Source organism: Rana temporaria, chromosome 10 (assembly GCF_905171775.1).
Source record: "Rana temporaria chromosome 10, aRanTem1.1, whole genome shotgun sequence".
NCBI lineage: Eukaryota > Metazoa > Chordata > Amphibia > Anura > Ranidae > Rana > Rana temporaria.
Window position 1 is genome coordinate 133,593,451 of NC_053498.1, and position 17,146 is coordinate 133,610,596.

The 17,146-nt window shown below is 45.9% G+C and overlaps 1 protein-coding gene across 1 annotated transcript; it reads right to left on the minus strand.

Moving 5' to 3' along the window:
• Positions 1-4,195: 4,195 nt before the first annotated feature.
• On the minus strand, positions 4,196-17,119 carry LOC120915640 (indolethylamine N-methyltransferase-like). The gene is made up of 3 exons (XM_040326311.1): positions 16,914-17,119; positions 14,347-14,554; positions 4,196-4,818 (listed from the first exon to the last, which is right to left on the minus strand). Exons 1-3 carry the CDS (start codon positions 17,062-17,064, stop codon positions 4,395-4,397), a joined length of 783 nt encoding a protein of 260 aa, XP_040182245.1. The 5' UTR covers positions 17,065-17,119; the 3' UTR covers positions 4,196-4,394.
• Between the last annotated feature and the right edge of the window lie 27 nt (positions 17,120-17,146).

Genomic DNA, 17,146 nt, shown 5'->3' on the forward strand with positions numbered 1-17,146 from the left:
ATGATGAGGTCATTGACTCTACCTGGGTGCCTGATAGGAGAGAGGAGGAGGAAGAGGAGGAGGAGGAGGACGAGGCACAGGAACATCTCCAAAGAGGCAGGAAGCCCTCCAGGGGTCAGCTTAAGGGCAGCACACAACTGCATTACGTGGCGCTGCTGTGTCTCAACGGTACAGCAAAAGTTCTTTGGTGTGGGCCTTTTTTGAAACATGTCCATCAGATCGTACCTTTGCTGTTTGCAACATATGTCTCAAGCGTATCTCGCGTGGCCAAAACATCACCCGCTTGGGCACCACATGTTTGTCCAGACATATGTCGAGCTGCCATGCAGCTCGATGGCAAGCATACCAGAAAGACCCACACCAAAGACCGAAGCGGACCTCCCCTTGCCCTTCTGTGACCTCCAACCCCACTAGACCCCCAGTCCTCTCTGAAGCCTGCACCGAAGGTGTAGAAATAGGTGTGTCACCACGTAGTAGTGGTAGTACATGCGGGCAATCTAATGATAGTAACAGACAAATTTCCCTGCCCCAGCTGCTGCAGCGCCGAAAGAAGTACGCTCCCAGCCATCCACATGCCCAGCGGTTGAATGCTAGCTTAGCAAAATTGCTAGCACTTCAACTGCTACCTTTTCAGTTGGTAGATTCTGCCCCCTTCCGTGAGTTTGTGGAATGTGCAGTACCTCAGTGGCAAGTACCCAAACGCCACTTTTTCTCCCGGAAGGCGATTCCGGCTCTCTACCGGCATGTGGAAGGCAATGTCCATGCCTCGCTGGACAGGGCGGTCAGTGGTAAGGTGCATCTTACCGCTGACTCACGGTCCAGCAGGCATGGACAGGGACGTTACCTGTCTTTTACGGCCCATTGGGTGACTCTGCTGGCAGCTGGGAAGGACGCAGGGCAAGGTACAGTAGTTTTGGCGGTTGTTCCGCCACCACGCCTCCAAAACACTACTACTGCTTGTGACACACCTCTCTCCTCCACCCCCTCCTCTTCTTCCTCTGTGGCCTCTTCCTGTGGTGATGTTTGCTCAGAACCAGCCGTTATCTGTAGGCGTACGAGGGGCTACGCAGGAATGCAGGCCAAGAGATGCCATGCGGTGCTAGAGCTGGTGTGCTTGGGAGACAGGAGCCACACTGGGGAAGAGGTTCTTTCAGCTCTGCAGGGGCAGGCTCAGAGGTGGTTGACGCCACGCCAGCTGAAGCCTGGAATGGTGGTCAGCGATAATGGCACCAACCTCCTCTCTGCCCTGCAACAGGGAAAACACACCCATGTTCCCTGTTTTGCGCATGTTCTCAATTTGGTGGTGCAGCGGTTCTTGGGCAGGTACCCGGGCTTACAGGATGTCCTGAAGCAGGCCAGGAAAGTCTGTGTGCATTTCCGGAGGTCATATAATGCCACTGCTCGGCTGACAGACCTCCAGAGGGAATACAACCTGCCCAAGAACCGCCTAATCTGTGACATGCCCACCACATGGAACTCTACGTTGGCCATGCTGCAGCGGCTGCACACGCAGCAGAGGGCCAACAATGAGTACCTGTGCCAATATGGCAGCAGAACTGGCTCAGGGGAGCTTGGTTTTTTTTCACCACGCCAGTGGGCCTTGATCAAGGATGCATGCACTGTCCTGTCACCATTTGAGGAGGCCACGAGGATGGTGAGCAGTGACAGTGCATGCATCAGTGAGACTGTCCCGCTTATTCACATGTTGGAGCACACCCTACGTGGAATAATGGACAGGGCCCTTGAGGCAGAACAGAGGGAGGAAGAGGAGGACTTTATCCAGACACTGTTCCTGCTTGCCCACCTGGAACACAGGAAGAGGAGGAGGAGGATGAGGAGGAGGAGGATTGTATCAGCAGCATGGAGGTGGAGCCTAGCACTCAGCATCAACAGCAGCAGTCTTCAAGGGATCATTTACAGTCCCAAGGAACACGTGGACTTTTACGTGGCTGGGATGAGGTGGCTGCGGATCCTGTCGTCCTCAGTGACCCAGAAGACTGTGCCCTGAATGCCTCTGCAAACCTACGCTGCATGGCCTCCCTGATCCTGCAAAGCCTGCGTAAGGATCCTTGTGTACGTGCTATCAAGGAGAGGGATCATTACTGGCTGACAACTCTCCTTGATCCACGTTACAAGAGTAAGGTAGCGGACCTTATGTTGCCATCGCAAAGGGAGCATAAGATGAAACTTCTGCGGGAGGCCTTGCAGAAGGGTCTGTGCAATGCGTTCCCAGAACCGGGGGGATTACCAAAACCTGGCCCTGGACAATGTCTTGCTGAGGCTTCGGTGAGTCAGAGAAGGAGCGGTGAAGAAGGTGGCCGTCTGACCGATGCGTTCAAACAATTTTTTAGTCCGCAGCCGCAAGATCTGACCGGTTCCAGCAACCATCGCCAGCGTCTGGTTTACATGGTCCGTGAATACCTAGCGGCAAGATCCGACTTGGACACCTTCCCCACCGAAAATCCTCTGGCTTACTGGGTCTTGAGGATGGATCACTGGCCAGAGCTTGCACAGTACGCAATTGAGCTACTGGCTTGCCCTGCATCCAGTGTTCTTTCAGAACGCACATTCAGTGCTGCTGGAGGCTTTGTGACCGATCACAGGGTGCGCCTCTCCACCGACTCTGTTGATCGACTGACCTTCATCAAAATGAATCAGGCTTGGATCAACACCAGCTACCAAGCACCTGATGCTGATGTTACTGAATAAGAATTTTTTGTTGAAATGTCAGATCCCTTTGAGACTGCTGATGCTGAGTGACTGTCCTGTTATGCTGCTGATGGAATATCCTTCTCCTCACTTTTCTTGCTGATAGCTAGTAAGAAATGTTGTTTTTCTGTGCTCCGCCACCAGTGCCTAAGGCCTAATTTTTCTGCCCCTGTTTAACAGGGGCGCCTAATTAAAATTTTTGATGCAATACTTTGCACGTGGCCTAAGGCACAATTTTTAAACACGTGCCACTACTATAGACACACAGCAGGTGTGATATTTGAAGGAATTTTTCATTTTTTTTTTTCACTTTAAACATCATTAAAATCGCTGCTCCGCAAAAACGCCCGTTTTTTTAAAAAAAAATTTCCATTGATACATGTTCCCTGGGGCAAGACCCAGGTTCTGAAAGACGTTTTCCAACATTATATTGAATATTGGTCTTTAAAATGATCCTTTTTGAATTCGAACGTTCGAGTCCCATAGACTTCAATGGGGTTCTAAATGTTCGCGCGAACCCGCGGTCTGTTCGAACGTTCTGGTGAGAACCGAACCCGGGTATGTTCGGCTCATCCCTAGTTGTAATTTTAATATATATGTGTAGGTATGTATGGCACAATATATTGTATTACATTACTATATAAACCAGGAACTCAGTTGAACTGTCTAAGCCAGCTGAATTCTAACATATCATAAGATACAGAAAACCCTTTGATGTGTTAATCTTATGCAAGACTACCTAGGTGTGTGTGAGGTATGGCCTGCTAACCTCAAAGGATAAATTGCTTACATACATAAGGAAGTATTTATTGATGGAAATTAGACTTGAGGGGGTAACATTTCAGGGAAACATTTGGTTGACCTGGAAGAACCCCTCCCTCCAGTGTGAGACCAGTATTTGAGACATTCAAGCTGGCATTCAGTCAGTCTTGTCACTGAGAATATTCACTATATAGGTCTAGGAAAAAATGAGACTTTGAATTACTCTGTTGGATTTGTATCATCTGTGGAATTTGGACTTTGTTCTGTATTGGAAATCAAATAAATGCACTCTCTGGAGAGCCTGGTGTGTTGCTGCGGGACAATATAATTTATAGTCATCATACTAACACCTAAATATCAATTATCTAACCGGACTCCACTATACACATTTATATCACTACAGGGACCACAACCCAAATAGTGGGGAAATATAGCTGCAATCTGGGACCCATCCCTGCCCTCCTGTACAACCTCCCTATGTTTCATCTCTTCATAAAGTATCAATGTTTAGGTATTGAACCTGATAATGTTAATTTGTTATGTTTTCTAATATATTATCCATACACTGTATCTGATATTGTATTTTTATATAATCTTTATCCATATTCTGATGAAAGGGAGACAGTAAGTGTTCTGAAATGCGTTGAGTATCAATAAATAGATAAAAAGATATGTTGTATACATAAAAGGTTTACAATATTGTTCCAAGACAAGTCAACACACATTTATATTCTGAATGATCTTTATTAAGATAGTGATATTTGATAACAAAATTTAACACAGATTAATGCAAAATAACATTACTGACTTTAGCGCAACTGCTGTGATTTCTGACTGCCATTAGTAGCTCAATGATTAATTTGCTGCCTGTAGTTTCTTAATAAGATTTGCACACTCAGATGAATGCTGTTGGCTTCAGTCATCTACTCCCCTTTGCGTCCTACAATGACTATAATAGCTCTATAATCAATGAGATCGCTGACATTGCGTCTTCTCTGCACTGCACAATAATCAATGACTAAACCCGCCTTACCAAAGGCGTTTTTCACAAACTCCTCATTATATTTAAAACAATGGAATCGTTGTGCTCCAGTAGTCCAGTAAGTTTGATCTAATGACCCAATAAGTAATAGTTGGCCTCCAGGTTTTAGCAGCTTTATTATCTTCTCCAGATTCTTCATGTATTCATCTTCATTTTTACTGATAACTTCTAGTATCCACGCACTGATAATACAATCAGCAAGTGGTAGTAGCACCGGGGAAGTTATGTTTTCCTGTTCAAAAGTACATTTCAAAATCTGCATGATGGACGACCTTAAGCGCATTTCTTTCTCCTGAAGTTGATCTCTAAAAAAAACAAAAAAACATAATATGGACATTACAGGAAAGATTTCAATATACAGTGATATGGTGTGATAAGCAATTCTGCCAAAATTTGGTTACGACTGTAATTTGGCAAGTTAAAATAAAATTGACCTATTAGTATAGCACTACCCCCGTAAGAGTTGCTAATGGCAGGGTTCCCCACCACTGCACAGCCATTCACACAGCATTTCCTTCTTGTATCCAGACACAGTGATCAGATCTTTGGCTTGTTTTTTTGTTAAGAAAATGTAAACATAGTGAGTGCTTCACCAATGCGCACTCACCAGAATGCCATTGGTAAATGGCATGTCATCGGAGCAACCCTTTAAGGATTTCAACAACCTTCCAGCGGTAAGTGGCATATCATCAAAAGAAGGACCTTTTCATAGATTCCCCCCAATCATCTGGTGGCTTTTCCAACACATCCACATCCAACCTGGTCACATAGTGCTCACCACACAGAGACTTGTTGATGACAGCTCACAAGGTTGAAGATGTGTATCAAAAAGATTTTACTATGTGGACTAGTGTATAAAGAGCGGGCACAATTTTTCTGTTGACATTTAGTTTTTTTTGTTGTTTTATTAGGGGATAACTTGGATGAGGCAAGTGATTATAGGATGCCCAACTAGAAAATGTCCAACAATCAAAACCAGGGACAACTTCCTCCCTATTTATAGATTCCTCTTCTTCCTTCCACCTGCACAAACTTTGTTCCCTTGTACAGATCCTGTTGGTTCACTCCTTGGGGAACTAACAGTTAGGGCTGCGCATCTTCACCGGTCTCACGATTCGATGCGATTACGATTATCAAGTCCACGATTCGATTCGGTGATGCATCACGATTGCAGCGCAAGTGCGCATGGCTCTCCCCCCAAAATACTAAAGGAGATTATCAGAGACTGCAGACGTGGTACAGGAGATGATCAGAGACTGCAGACATAGTACAGGAGATGATCAGAGACTGCAGACATAGTACAGGAGATGATCAGAGACTGCAGACATAGTACAGGAGATGATCAGAGACTGCAGACATAGTACAGGAGATGATCAGAGACTGCAGACATAGTACAGGAGATGATCAGAGACTGTGGACATAGTATAGGAGATGATCAGAGACTGCAGACATAGTACAGGAGATGATCAGAGACTGCAGACATAGTACAGGAGATGATCAGAGACTGCAGACATAGTACAGGAGATGATCAGAGACTGTGGACATAGTACAGGAGATGGTCTATATTTCTCCTCCATACAGCCCAGTCCCTGCCTGCAGTGACAATGACTTATCACAGGTGACACATCAGATTCCACTACATGCCCGTACCCCCCCCCCCCCCTGTGTCCCCGATCACAGCACCCCCCTCCTCCTCTGTACTTACATGCTGTTCTGCGCACAGAGGATGATTGGAGGCCTGAGTACTTTCACACTGGAGCAGTGCACTTGCAGGATGGTCTGAAAAGTCCTGCAAGCAGCATCTTTGTGGCAGTTTGGGATAGCTGTATACACCACTCCCAAACCGTCCGGCCCATTGAAAATAATGCAGCACGGCGGTTTTAACCCGATGGTAAAGCACAGCTAAAACTAGCATCGCTTTACCGATACCACCCCAGTGTGAAAGTACCCTTAGGTATTAGATGTGCAAACAATAAGGTGAGTGCACATCCAATACCTACAGAGAGTAATGGAAATATGGGGTTCAAAGTGAGCCTTGCTATTACCTGGAGGGATTAGCATTTAGGTGGTTAAAACAGGCAGGACATGTAATATCAACTCACTGCCTGTCAAATGCCTCTGAAAAGTGACCTGAGCATGGATCACTTTTCAGGAGTGGCAGTGCCTGCTGCTAGTGAATACAAGCCTTTGGGCTCACACTGGTGTGCTGCGGTTTGGCTGCAGTGCTGGTGTACTGGTGGGTTTCCTTAGCTGCAGAACCTCAGACTTTTAGGTTGCACATTTTTGCTGCATTTTATGAAAGTGTACCAAAGATGCAGCATGCAGGACATTCTGTGCACTTTCAGAACATGCAGTAAAAATGTGAAACCTCTATGGAGCCAGGGGAAACATGCAGGAAGACTGCCAGTACACCAACCCTGCAGACAAACATCAGCATGTCAGTGTGAGCCCACTTCACAACACCTAGGAGGGCATGGTAGTGACACAGGCTGCTAGAAAAAAAAAGATTTTTTAGCTGCACAGAGGGAGGAGAAGTTCACTTACTTGGGCAGTCCCAGCTTCCTGGATTCGAGCAGACTGCTCAGATTGAACTTTCCCGCCCACACATCCTCTCCGTACAAAACACAGGCTGAAGCTGCCTGGAGTGTGGGCGGGGAAACAGAAGATCCAGCTTCTGCTAGCCATTCGTGTGGAGGAAGGAGGGGCTGGGCGGGGCTGTGTTGTGCTCTGTAACAGACTGTCAGCTCAGCTCAGTCCTGTGGTCGCTGGCTCACTGGATGGAACTAAAAGAAAGGTAATATCGGACGGAGCGCTCTCCCGGGAGGGGCGGGGACGGGGCGGGGACGGGGCAGGGCTAGGCATCGATTATTAGGCAACGGGGCCACCCGAATCGCGATGCACCGATGCAGCGATTATATTTGACACCCCTACTAACAGTCTTTAGTTAGTTCAGCAACAGCCCATTAAAGACTAGGAACTTGCAGTCCCTTGGCAAAGTAGGATATGTGGAGTGAACAGCATCTCACACAACCTTCTGCCTCTTCGTAGACACTGGTCCCAGTTCTACTGCTTGCAGTAATGCTAGCCCGCCTGCTTTCTCTTCCCAGTCCTTCCGACTGATACACACATGGAGAATCCCCAGGGCAAGGTTGGATGAAGACTTGGCACACTGCTGTCTTTAAGAGAGCACTGCTACAGCTGGTAGTATCTCCCTTTTTCTGTCCCTGCACTGTGTTGATCTACTCACTTCCTCTCCTTGCTCTGTCCACTGCCTCTCCGTTTGGGGTCCCACCAACTGCCTCCTGTTGTGGGATCCTTACAGGCCAGCCTCCTGAGCTCCAGCCCAAGGTAAAGCCCCTCCCTGGCAAGGGTCTCTCAAGGGCCACTGATAGACTCTCCTCAACACTGCTTCTACATCTTCCACCCGACTCCCCTGCTGCATTGGCTCATGTCTATTTAAATGCTTCTTAATTTCCTGCCAGGCTCCCAACTTGGGGATTGGCTAAGGGACCTTAAATATTCAAGGCAACCCTTCCTAGCTTCCGCCCACTATATTCCAGAATGTTCTTCAACATTATAAAAACAGGGGGAAGCACCAGAGAGCTGCCAGGATGAGTCATCCAGCCCTGGCCTCTAATAACCCTGACCCAGATTCAGTGACTCAGGTTTATTCCTGGGCCAGACTATAGTTTACCTACTCTCACTTCTAGTAGCACACACTAGAGTGTGTTAAACTAGGATTTTGAAATTGCATTGCAGTCAATAGGAGGTCATAATTTATGTTTATATTAGGTCCTCTGGGGGGGCTGTTGGACAGGCTATTGAAATTACATGCAGGGCCGATCCTAGGGTCACAGACGCCTAGGTGCAGAAATATTTCTGGCGCCCCCCACATGGGCATGGTCATCTTACCAACTCCTCCTCTTTACAAATGTTTCTATGGCAACGACTCAAACACAGAGATGCTCCCCTAAGAAGTCTTTGTTACCCTGGGATCCTCCCATGATCTTTTAACAATAAAGAAAATACTGGGAGAGCGTACACTAATGAGACCTGGAGGGGAACCTCTCTGATGCACACAGAGAGGGCTTCTGTTAGAAAGAGCCCCCAGAAATAGTACAGGAGATGGTCAGAGACTGCAGACATGATACAGGAGACGGTCAGAGACTGCAGACGTTGTACAGGAGATGGTCAGAGAGTGCAGACATATTACAGGAGACGGTCAGAGAGTGTAGACATATTATAGGAGTCAGAGACTGCAGATATAATACAGGAGATGGTCAGAGACTGCAGTTCCTATGGATGTTAGTAGATAATGGCTGATCGGCCCTCTCACCTGACCAGCGATGCAGCAACAACTGTTCCTCTGATCAGGAGTTGGCTCACTCTGAATTGCTTGTGGCGACTCCACTGGGTAGAGTCCAGATCTGTATTCTGGAAATGACTCCATTCCTTTCTCTGCCAGGGATGGCGCTAGGCTGTGTGGCTTTCTCTCTGGTGGTGCAGGGCAGCGGGGTTCTCTCTGTGATGGTGTTCTCTCAGCACTGTCCTCTCTGGAGTTCTGGGTGCACTTCCCTGGAAGCTTTCCAGGGCTCCTGGCTCTCTCTCTCTCTCCCATTCTGCTGGGCATGCAAAAAGAAGAAACGTATATGGACAGCCGCACTCCAATAAGTCTAAAAAAGACGTGCCCTTTGTTGGATAAAAAGAATTGCACTACAAAAAAACAGCATACAGTGGGAAATAAACCCTCTGACGCGTTTCACATTGAACCTCAATGCTTAGTCATAGCTATGACTAAGCATTGAGGTTCAATGTGAAACACGTCAGCTGTCTATTTCCCACTGTATGCTGTTTTTTTGTAGTGCAATTCTTTTTACCCAATAAAGGGCACGTGTTTTTTAGACTTATTGTAGTGTGGCTGTCCATATACGTTTCTTCTTTTTGCATGCTCTGTGCATTGCCGGCACCCGTTGGTTCCTGAGTGGACATTGATTGCTTTAGGTGTGCTCACCTGGAGCGGCAGTTTTTCCTATTCATTCAGCTGGGCATGCTGTATATAAGTATAGACCCCCCAGGACAAACCACCCACTCCATTAGTACAGACCCCCCCTCTATTAGTACAGACCCCCCTCAGGACAAACCACTCCCCTCCGTTAGTACAGACACCCCCAGGACAAACTCCCCCATTAGTACAGACTTCTCCAGGACAAACCCCCCAATTAGTACAGACCCCCCAGGACAAACCTCCCTTTAGTACAGACTCCCCCAGGACAAACCCCCCCATTAGTGCAGACCCCCCCTTTAGTACAGACACCCCCAGGACAACCCCCCATTAGTACAGACCCCCCAGGACAAACCCCTCTATTAGTACAGACTCCCCCAGGACAAACCCCCACATTAGTACAGACCCCCCCATTAGTACAGACACCTTCAGGACAACCCCCCCATTAGTACAGACCCCCCCATTAGTAGACACCCCCAAGACAACCCCCCCATTAGTACAGACTTCTCCAGGACAAACCCCCCAATTAGTACAGACCCCCCAGGACAAACCTCCCTTTAGTACAGACTCCCCCAGGACAAACCCCCCCATTAGTGCAGACCCCCCCTTTAGTACAGACACTCCCAGGACAACCCCCCATTAGTACAGACCCCCCAGGACAAACCCCTCTATTAGTACAGACTCCCCCAGGACAAACCCCCACATTAGTACAGACCCCCCCCCCATTAGTACAGACACCTCCAGGACAACCCCCAATTAATACAGACTCCCCCAGGACAACCCCCCATTAGTACAGACACCCCCAGGACAACCCCCATTAGTACAGACACCTTCAGGACAACCCCCCATTAGTACAGACACCCCCATTAGTAGACACCCCCAGGACAACCCCCCATTAGTACAGACACCTCCAGGACAACCCCCCATTAGTACAGACTCCCCCAGGACAACCCCCCCATTAGTACAGACTCCCCCAGGACAACCCCCCCCCATTAGTACAGACACCCCCAGGACAATCCCCCATTAGTACAGACTCCCCCAGGACAACCCCCCTCATTAGTACAGACACCCCTAGGACAACCCCCCATTAGTACAGACTTCCCCAGGATAACCCCTCCTCCATTTTGGTACATAAAAACAACATCCGGCTGCAGCTAGAGGAGAGGACAATGTGCAGCCGCGCTGCACGGTTGAAGCACAAATCGCAGCAGGCAGGAGTTTAAGACAAAGCGAGGAGGAGGAGAACACGTGTCAAGCACGGTCCGTGCGGTCCTCCCCCTCAGTGACTTTACTGTGCGGCTTGTCTCTCCACACAGAGACAGCCAATCTGATCTCCAGCAGCTACTACACTCTCCTCCTCTGACAGGAGGAGGGAGTGGGGGACGGGCTTAGGCTTTAAATACACACCGCTGGCGGCGACCCACGGGGAGAGCTGTGTCTAGACATGGATAAGGAGAGGAGGAGGTAGATATAGAGGAGCACTCTGGCTCTTCAGCGCCCCCACCTCTGTGGCGCCTGGGTATACATAAATGTGTTCCTGACATCCCAGACACATGCTGGCGATGTCACTCAGAAAGAGGGACCCTCCTCCTCATTTGGTGGAGCTGCCCTTCCATCCAACCCTTCTGGTCTGTGGTACATCGCATCATTGAAAAGGTAACCACACTTACACTTGACTTCTCCATAGCACAACTCCTCTTACACGATTCCACCCTTCCAAACACTGATTATTTATTTAGTTATAGAAAATAATAGAATAGTATAGAAAAAAATCAATAGAATACAATAGAACAGAACAGATATAACCATCTTCCGAAATTCTTATTTAGAATAGAAAAGAAAAGAATTAAATAGAAAAAAAATAGAAAAAGAATAGAATAAAAAAAATACTAGAATAGAATAGAAAGAATATAACCATTTCCCAAAATTCAAATAGAATGAATTCAAGCTGCTGTCTACCAGTTAAATCTAGAGAGAGCTGGAACTGCCCAATTCCAAGGCATCGCTGATCTAAGTTCTAAATTTAAATTACAGATCGAGCTACATCCAATCAAATATTATCCAAACTTCAACCTGCTCCCACCCCCATTCTAAGCCCTATATTAACTACCCTGTAAAGGAAGATGTCTATACTTACCTATTCTGAAGCTGCTCTGGTCCAGTAACATGATTCCCCAGCAGCTGGCTTCAGTGAAGATGCGAGATCACTGACAACGGCTGCAGTGCCTAAGTGACATTACCCATAGGCTTCACAAAAGTGGAAAAAGTCAGTTTGGCCGCACATGCAATAAAATCACCTTTATTTAGACACTTTCCGAATAGACACTCCACATTGTACAATCGGGGGAAAATGGCACACCAGCTAGTGCTATTTTTCCTCAATTGTACATTGTGTATTGTCTATTTGGAATGTTTCTAAATAAAGGTGATTTTATCCGATGTGCCAACCAGACCCTTTTCCTCTCTTGTGAAGCCTGCAATGAACAGAGGTAGTGTGCAGTGCAGGTGGTTCTGGTGGAAACCGACCTTGAGCGGTGATTACTTGTCACCCATAGGCTTACTCTGGGGCATCTGTAGTTGGTTAACCCTCCAATACACTGAAGCCTGCGCTGGGAGCCGATCATGTGACCAGACCAGATGGGGCCTTTAGAATAGGTAAGTATAGACATTTTGGCCCGGATTCAGAAAGAATTTACGTTGGCGTATCTATTGATACGCCATGTAAATTCTAGGATGCGCCGGCGTATCTTCTTTCTGTATTCAGAAAGCAAGATACGCCGAAATTTGGCTAAGATACGACTGACGTAAGTCTCTTACCCCGTCGTATCTTAGTTGCATATTTACGCTGGCCGCTAGGTGGCGCTTCCGTAGATTTACGCTTAGAATATGCAAATTAGGTAGATACGCCGATTCACGAACCTAGTTGCGCCCGGCGTATCTATATGCGTCGTTTACGTAAGGCGTCGGACCGGCGTAAAGTTACCCCTGCTATATGAGGCGTACGCAATGTTAAGTATGGCCATCGGGACGGCGTTGAATTTTCCGTCATTTACGTTGTTTGCGTAAAACGTTCACGAATAGGGCTTTGCATAAGTTACGTTCACGTCAAAAGCATTGACTATTTGCAACGTGATTTCGAGCATGCGCACTAGGATACGTCCACGGACGGCCCATGCGCCGTTCGTAAAGAGCGTCATTTACGTGGGGTCATGATAGATTAACATACAACACGCCCACTACCAGCCAAATTTTAATTAGGCGGGCTTACGCCGACACATTTACACTACGCCGCCGTAACTTAGGGCGCAAGTTCTTTCTGAATACGGAACTTGCGCCCTAAGTTACGGCGGCGTAGTGTATCTGAGATACGCTACGCCCGCCTACAACTTAGACTATTCTTTCTGAATCCGGGCCAATTACTTTATAGTGGGGTAGATTCAGGTAGGGGCGCGCACTACTACGGATGCGCAGCGTACCGTTTTTACGCTACGCCTCCGTAAATTACTTGAGCCTTATGCCAGTCATATCTTAGGCTACAGTCGGCTTTCGAGCTTTCTGAATACAGAGAGTCGATACGCCGGAGCTACTTAGCAATTACGCTGCGTATCTATGGATACGCAGGCATAATTGCTACCTGAATCTACCCCAGTGTAGTTAGTATAGGGCAGTTATGGTGAACCTTGGCACCCCAGATGTTTTGGAACTATGTTTCCCTATACTGCATGAGCATCATCGGAAATGTAGTTCTAAAACATCTGGGGTGCCAAGGTTCGCCATCACTGGTATAGGTCTTAGAATGGAGGTGCAAACAGGGTTAAGTTTAGATAGGATGTGACTGGACTTCTACTTTAAACATTGTGAATAGTCTTATTGCAGCACAGTAGATGGGGAGAGCCTGGATACAAACATTATAAAGAGCTGAGAGCTCCATCTGATGGATGAAAACATAGGGCCAGATCCACAAAAGGGATATGACGGCGTATCTACTGATACGCCGTCGTATCCCTGTTTCTATCTTTGGAACTGATCCACAGAATCAGTTTCACATAGATAGGCAGAAGATCCGACATGTGTAAGGGACTTACACTGTCGGATCTTAGGATGCAGTACCTCGGCCGCCGCTGGGGGCATTTCTCGTCGAAATGCCGTTTTGGGTATGCAAATTAGCACTTACGGAGATCCACGAAGCTTTTACGCTTCGTTTTTTCTCCGTAAGTATTAGTTTGCAAACGCAAAATTAGGGCTGCTTTTACAAGGCCTAAACTGTTTAGGCCTTGTAAAAGTAGACCCTTCTATCCCGTGTCGCCGTTTTTTTTTTTTTCAAATTTTTTTTTTCCCGCCGCAACTCGTATTTTTTTTTTACGCCCGTCGCGATTCTCAAAACCCGGCGCAACGTAAAACCGCGCAAAGCACGTCGGGAAAATTACGTCGTGAGCATGCGCAGTACGTCCGGCGCGGGAGCACGCCTAATTTAAATGGGACTCGCCCCATTTGAATAGGAACGCCTTGCGCCGGCCGGATTTAAGTTACACAGCCGAAAATTTCTAGGTAAGTGCTTTGTGGATCGGGCACTTAGGTAGAAATTTTGCGGCGGTGTAACTTAAATGGGAATATTTAAGTTACGGCGGCTGGCTGTGGATCTGGCCCATAGATTTGAACTTTTCAAATGCAATATTTTACCTGACTAAAAACATAAAAAAAAGGTTATAATTTAAATAACTTAATAAATGAAATATACTCAAAAACAATTAAAGTTGCTTTTAAATAAATAATCTTCTGCAACCTAAAATTTAAAAATCAGAAAGTGATAAAACATTAGGGGATAAGTCACCTCGTTCCTTCTAACTCAGCTGCGGCTGATGATGTATGCGACCAATCGTATGCTCCGGTACGGTCATGTAGCCATCTACTCAGTTCCATGATACATTTCTCTTGGAATTTTAATATGATTATTTTTTTGAAGAAATTGGAGGCGGAATAAAGATGGTGAATGAAGGAACCAACGCTGATGTCAATCAATAACTTACCCTCAATTCGACCTGGAGGAATATTATAGATTCAGTTATTTTACCCAAAACAAATTTCACTGCCAACAGAAATTTTCACCTTTTTATTACAGTTGGCATCTAATGACACTGCTAGGTGAATATAGCTTTAAAAAATTGTTCCCAACCAATATAGGATATGGCCCAGCCACCATTATATGTCACATTATCCTCCATATATGAATTAAGACCCAGAGCAAGGAGCTGAGAAAAGGTAAGGTGAGTATAAAGGGGGCAGAGCAGTGTTGCCAACAGTCAGTATTTTCTCCTGTCAGTAAATGCCAGTGACAGGAAAAGGTTTCCAGTAAAAAATATGGTTGTGACGCTTGGTTCGCAGTTCTGGTTCAGAGCCAGCCGAGGCCATTCAAGTGCCTGCTACAATGTGTTTTGGCAGGGCTGGCGGAGGCAGTGCCTCAACGTGTCGTGTGATGTCATGGTGCAAGGGAGCCAAATGGAGTATCCAGAGCCTCGTGTGCGGGTCTGCAGGATGGCAGCAAGGCAAGAAGGGAGCACCTTGGCATGGAGAGAGACTGTCACTGTGACTCAGGAGGGGACATGTCGTGCCGGTGAGGTGTCATCATCATCTGTACTGCTGTCAGTGTCACTGTGAGAGTAAATTTCATGTGTGTGCCTGCCCATTCAAATTTCTTGAACTTCTGAGTCCTGTCTCTGAGCTACACACTTTATCGAGACTAAAATAAGAAATTTTTTTGATAATTGATTCACACATTCGTTCGATTTAGATGGCAACTTTACAGTGCAACTTTGATGTGATTTTGATGCAACTTTGGACGAGTGTACCTTTGTTGCGACTTTTGCTTTGACCATGTGACTGTGTGTGCTCTGAGGGTTTACATTGAAGTCTATGGTTCTCATGTCGCATGAAAGTCGGGCTAAAGTCTGGCAACAAATGTTCGATGTGAGCTTTTGGTCGGATATTCCGAACGCGTATAGGCTCCATCGGACATTTGCTGTCGGAAATTCCGACAACAAATGATTGAGAGCTGGTTCTCAATTTTTCCGACAACAAAAGTTCTTGTTGGAATTCCGATCGTTTGTAGCCAATTCCGCACGCATGCTCGGAATCAATTTGACGCATGCTCAGAATCAATAATAATTTTTCTTGGCTCGTAGTAGTGTTGTACATCACCGCGTTCTTGGTGATCGGAATTTCCGACAACATTTGTTTGACCGTGGGTATGCAAGACAAGTTTGAGCGAACAATCCGTCGGAAAAAAATCCACTGTTTTGTTGTCGGAATGTCCGATCGTGTGTATGAGGCATAAAAGTTGCTGTGACTTTAAGTCACACAGATATAAACGGTACTCATTGAAAAACATGGGGTCCAACTTGTCATGTGACTTTGGGGTTCAAAGTCACATCACAAGTCGTACAAGTGTAAATGGAGCCTCAAAGATAGAAAACAAGTATGACAATGTTTTTGAATTGACCTTTTGCAAGCAAATATATACAAAGTGATAATAATGACTAAGAGTGACATATTCATCAGAAATAAATGATCATTTCTTATTGTCTCATCATAATGTGTACTAGCTATGACTAAGCACTGAAGCTACAGTGCGAAACGTTAGCTTTTGTTCCAATCTTTTTGCTGTGGCATGTTCATTTTGTGATCGATTTTAATTAAAAGAACATTTTTGGAGTGCGGCTGTCCAAGTTTCCTTCGTATCTTTGCATAATGTGGTACCATTATGATTCTGTTTTACAATCATTTTCTTTGGGTCAGGCTGCCACTGTTGACCTCTCCATCTCAAGTTGAAGTTCTCCATCCCTTCATTGCGCCATTGGATGGAGTAAATGAGGCTTAATCTTGAAGTTGTTGTTTGCCTCCCATGGAGTTGGCACAAAAAGACAGCTTTTCACAATAAAATGTTTTTAAAAGCCCACAGGGGAAGTTTTTCAAAATATTTCTAGAATCTAACCTTGATTGGTACTTGTCTAAACCCTTATCCTGGACTTGCGTACACCAGGAACATTTATTATCCAAAAGTAGACTTCATTTAGCTAATTATGAAACTTCAGAGGGGCGATTGGTTGCTTACAAATTAAATGTAATTTTATGTACATCAGTGATATAAAATCTCAACCAAATCAATTTAAATAGTAGGTTGTGACACAACAAATTGTGTAGCAGCCCATAGTGAGGTGATAACTTTTTCTATAGAAACAGCTACATTTCTGAGCATGAAATAGAGTTTTCCCCCACAAACAGCAACAGGAAGCTGTGAGGACAGAGCTATGAGGACTAGGGATGAGCTTTATTTTCGGGTCGAACTTATGTGAGTGATATTGTTAAATTTATTAACAATATATCAATATATGCTATACATACCTTTGCTGAGCAGATAGTAAAGATTCACCATTGGAAATTTTATAACATCGTCTGCAAAGACCATGCCCTCCTTATTAGATAAATATAAATCCAGATGATCTCTAGAATCCATTCCATGTACATGATAGAGTTTAGGTGATGTGGAATCCATCGTCCTGCAATGCTGAACTTCACCTCTTTGGTTTCTGCTTTCGACAAAACTTTAATGTTGAAGTTCTATTTATATTCAGTTA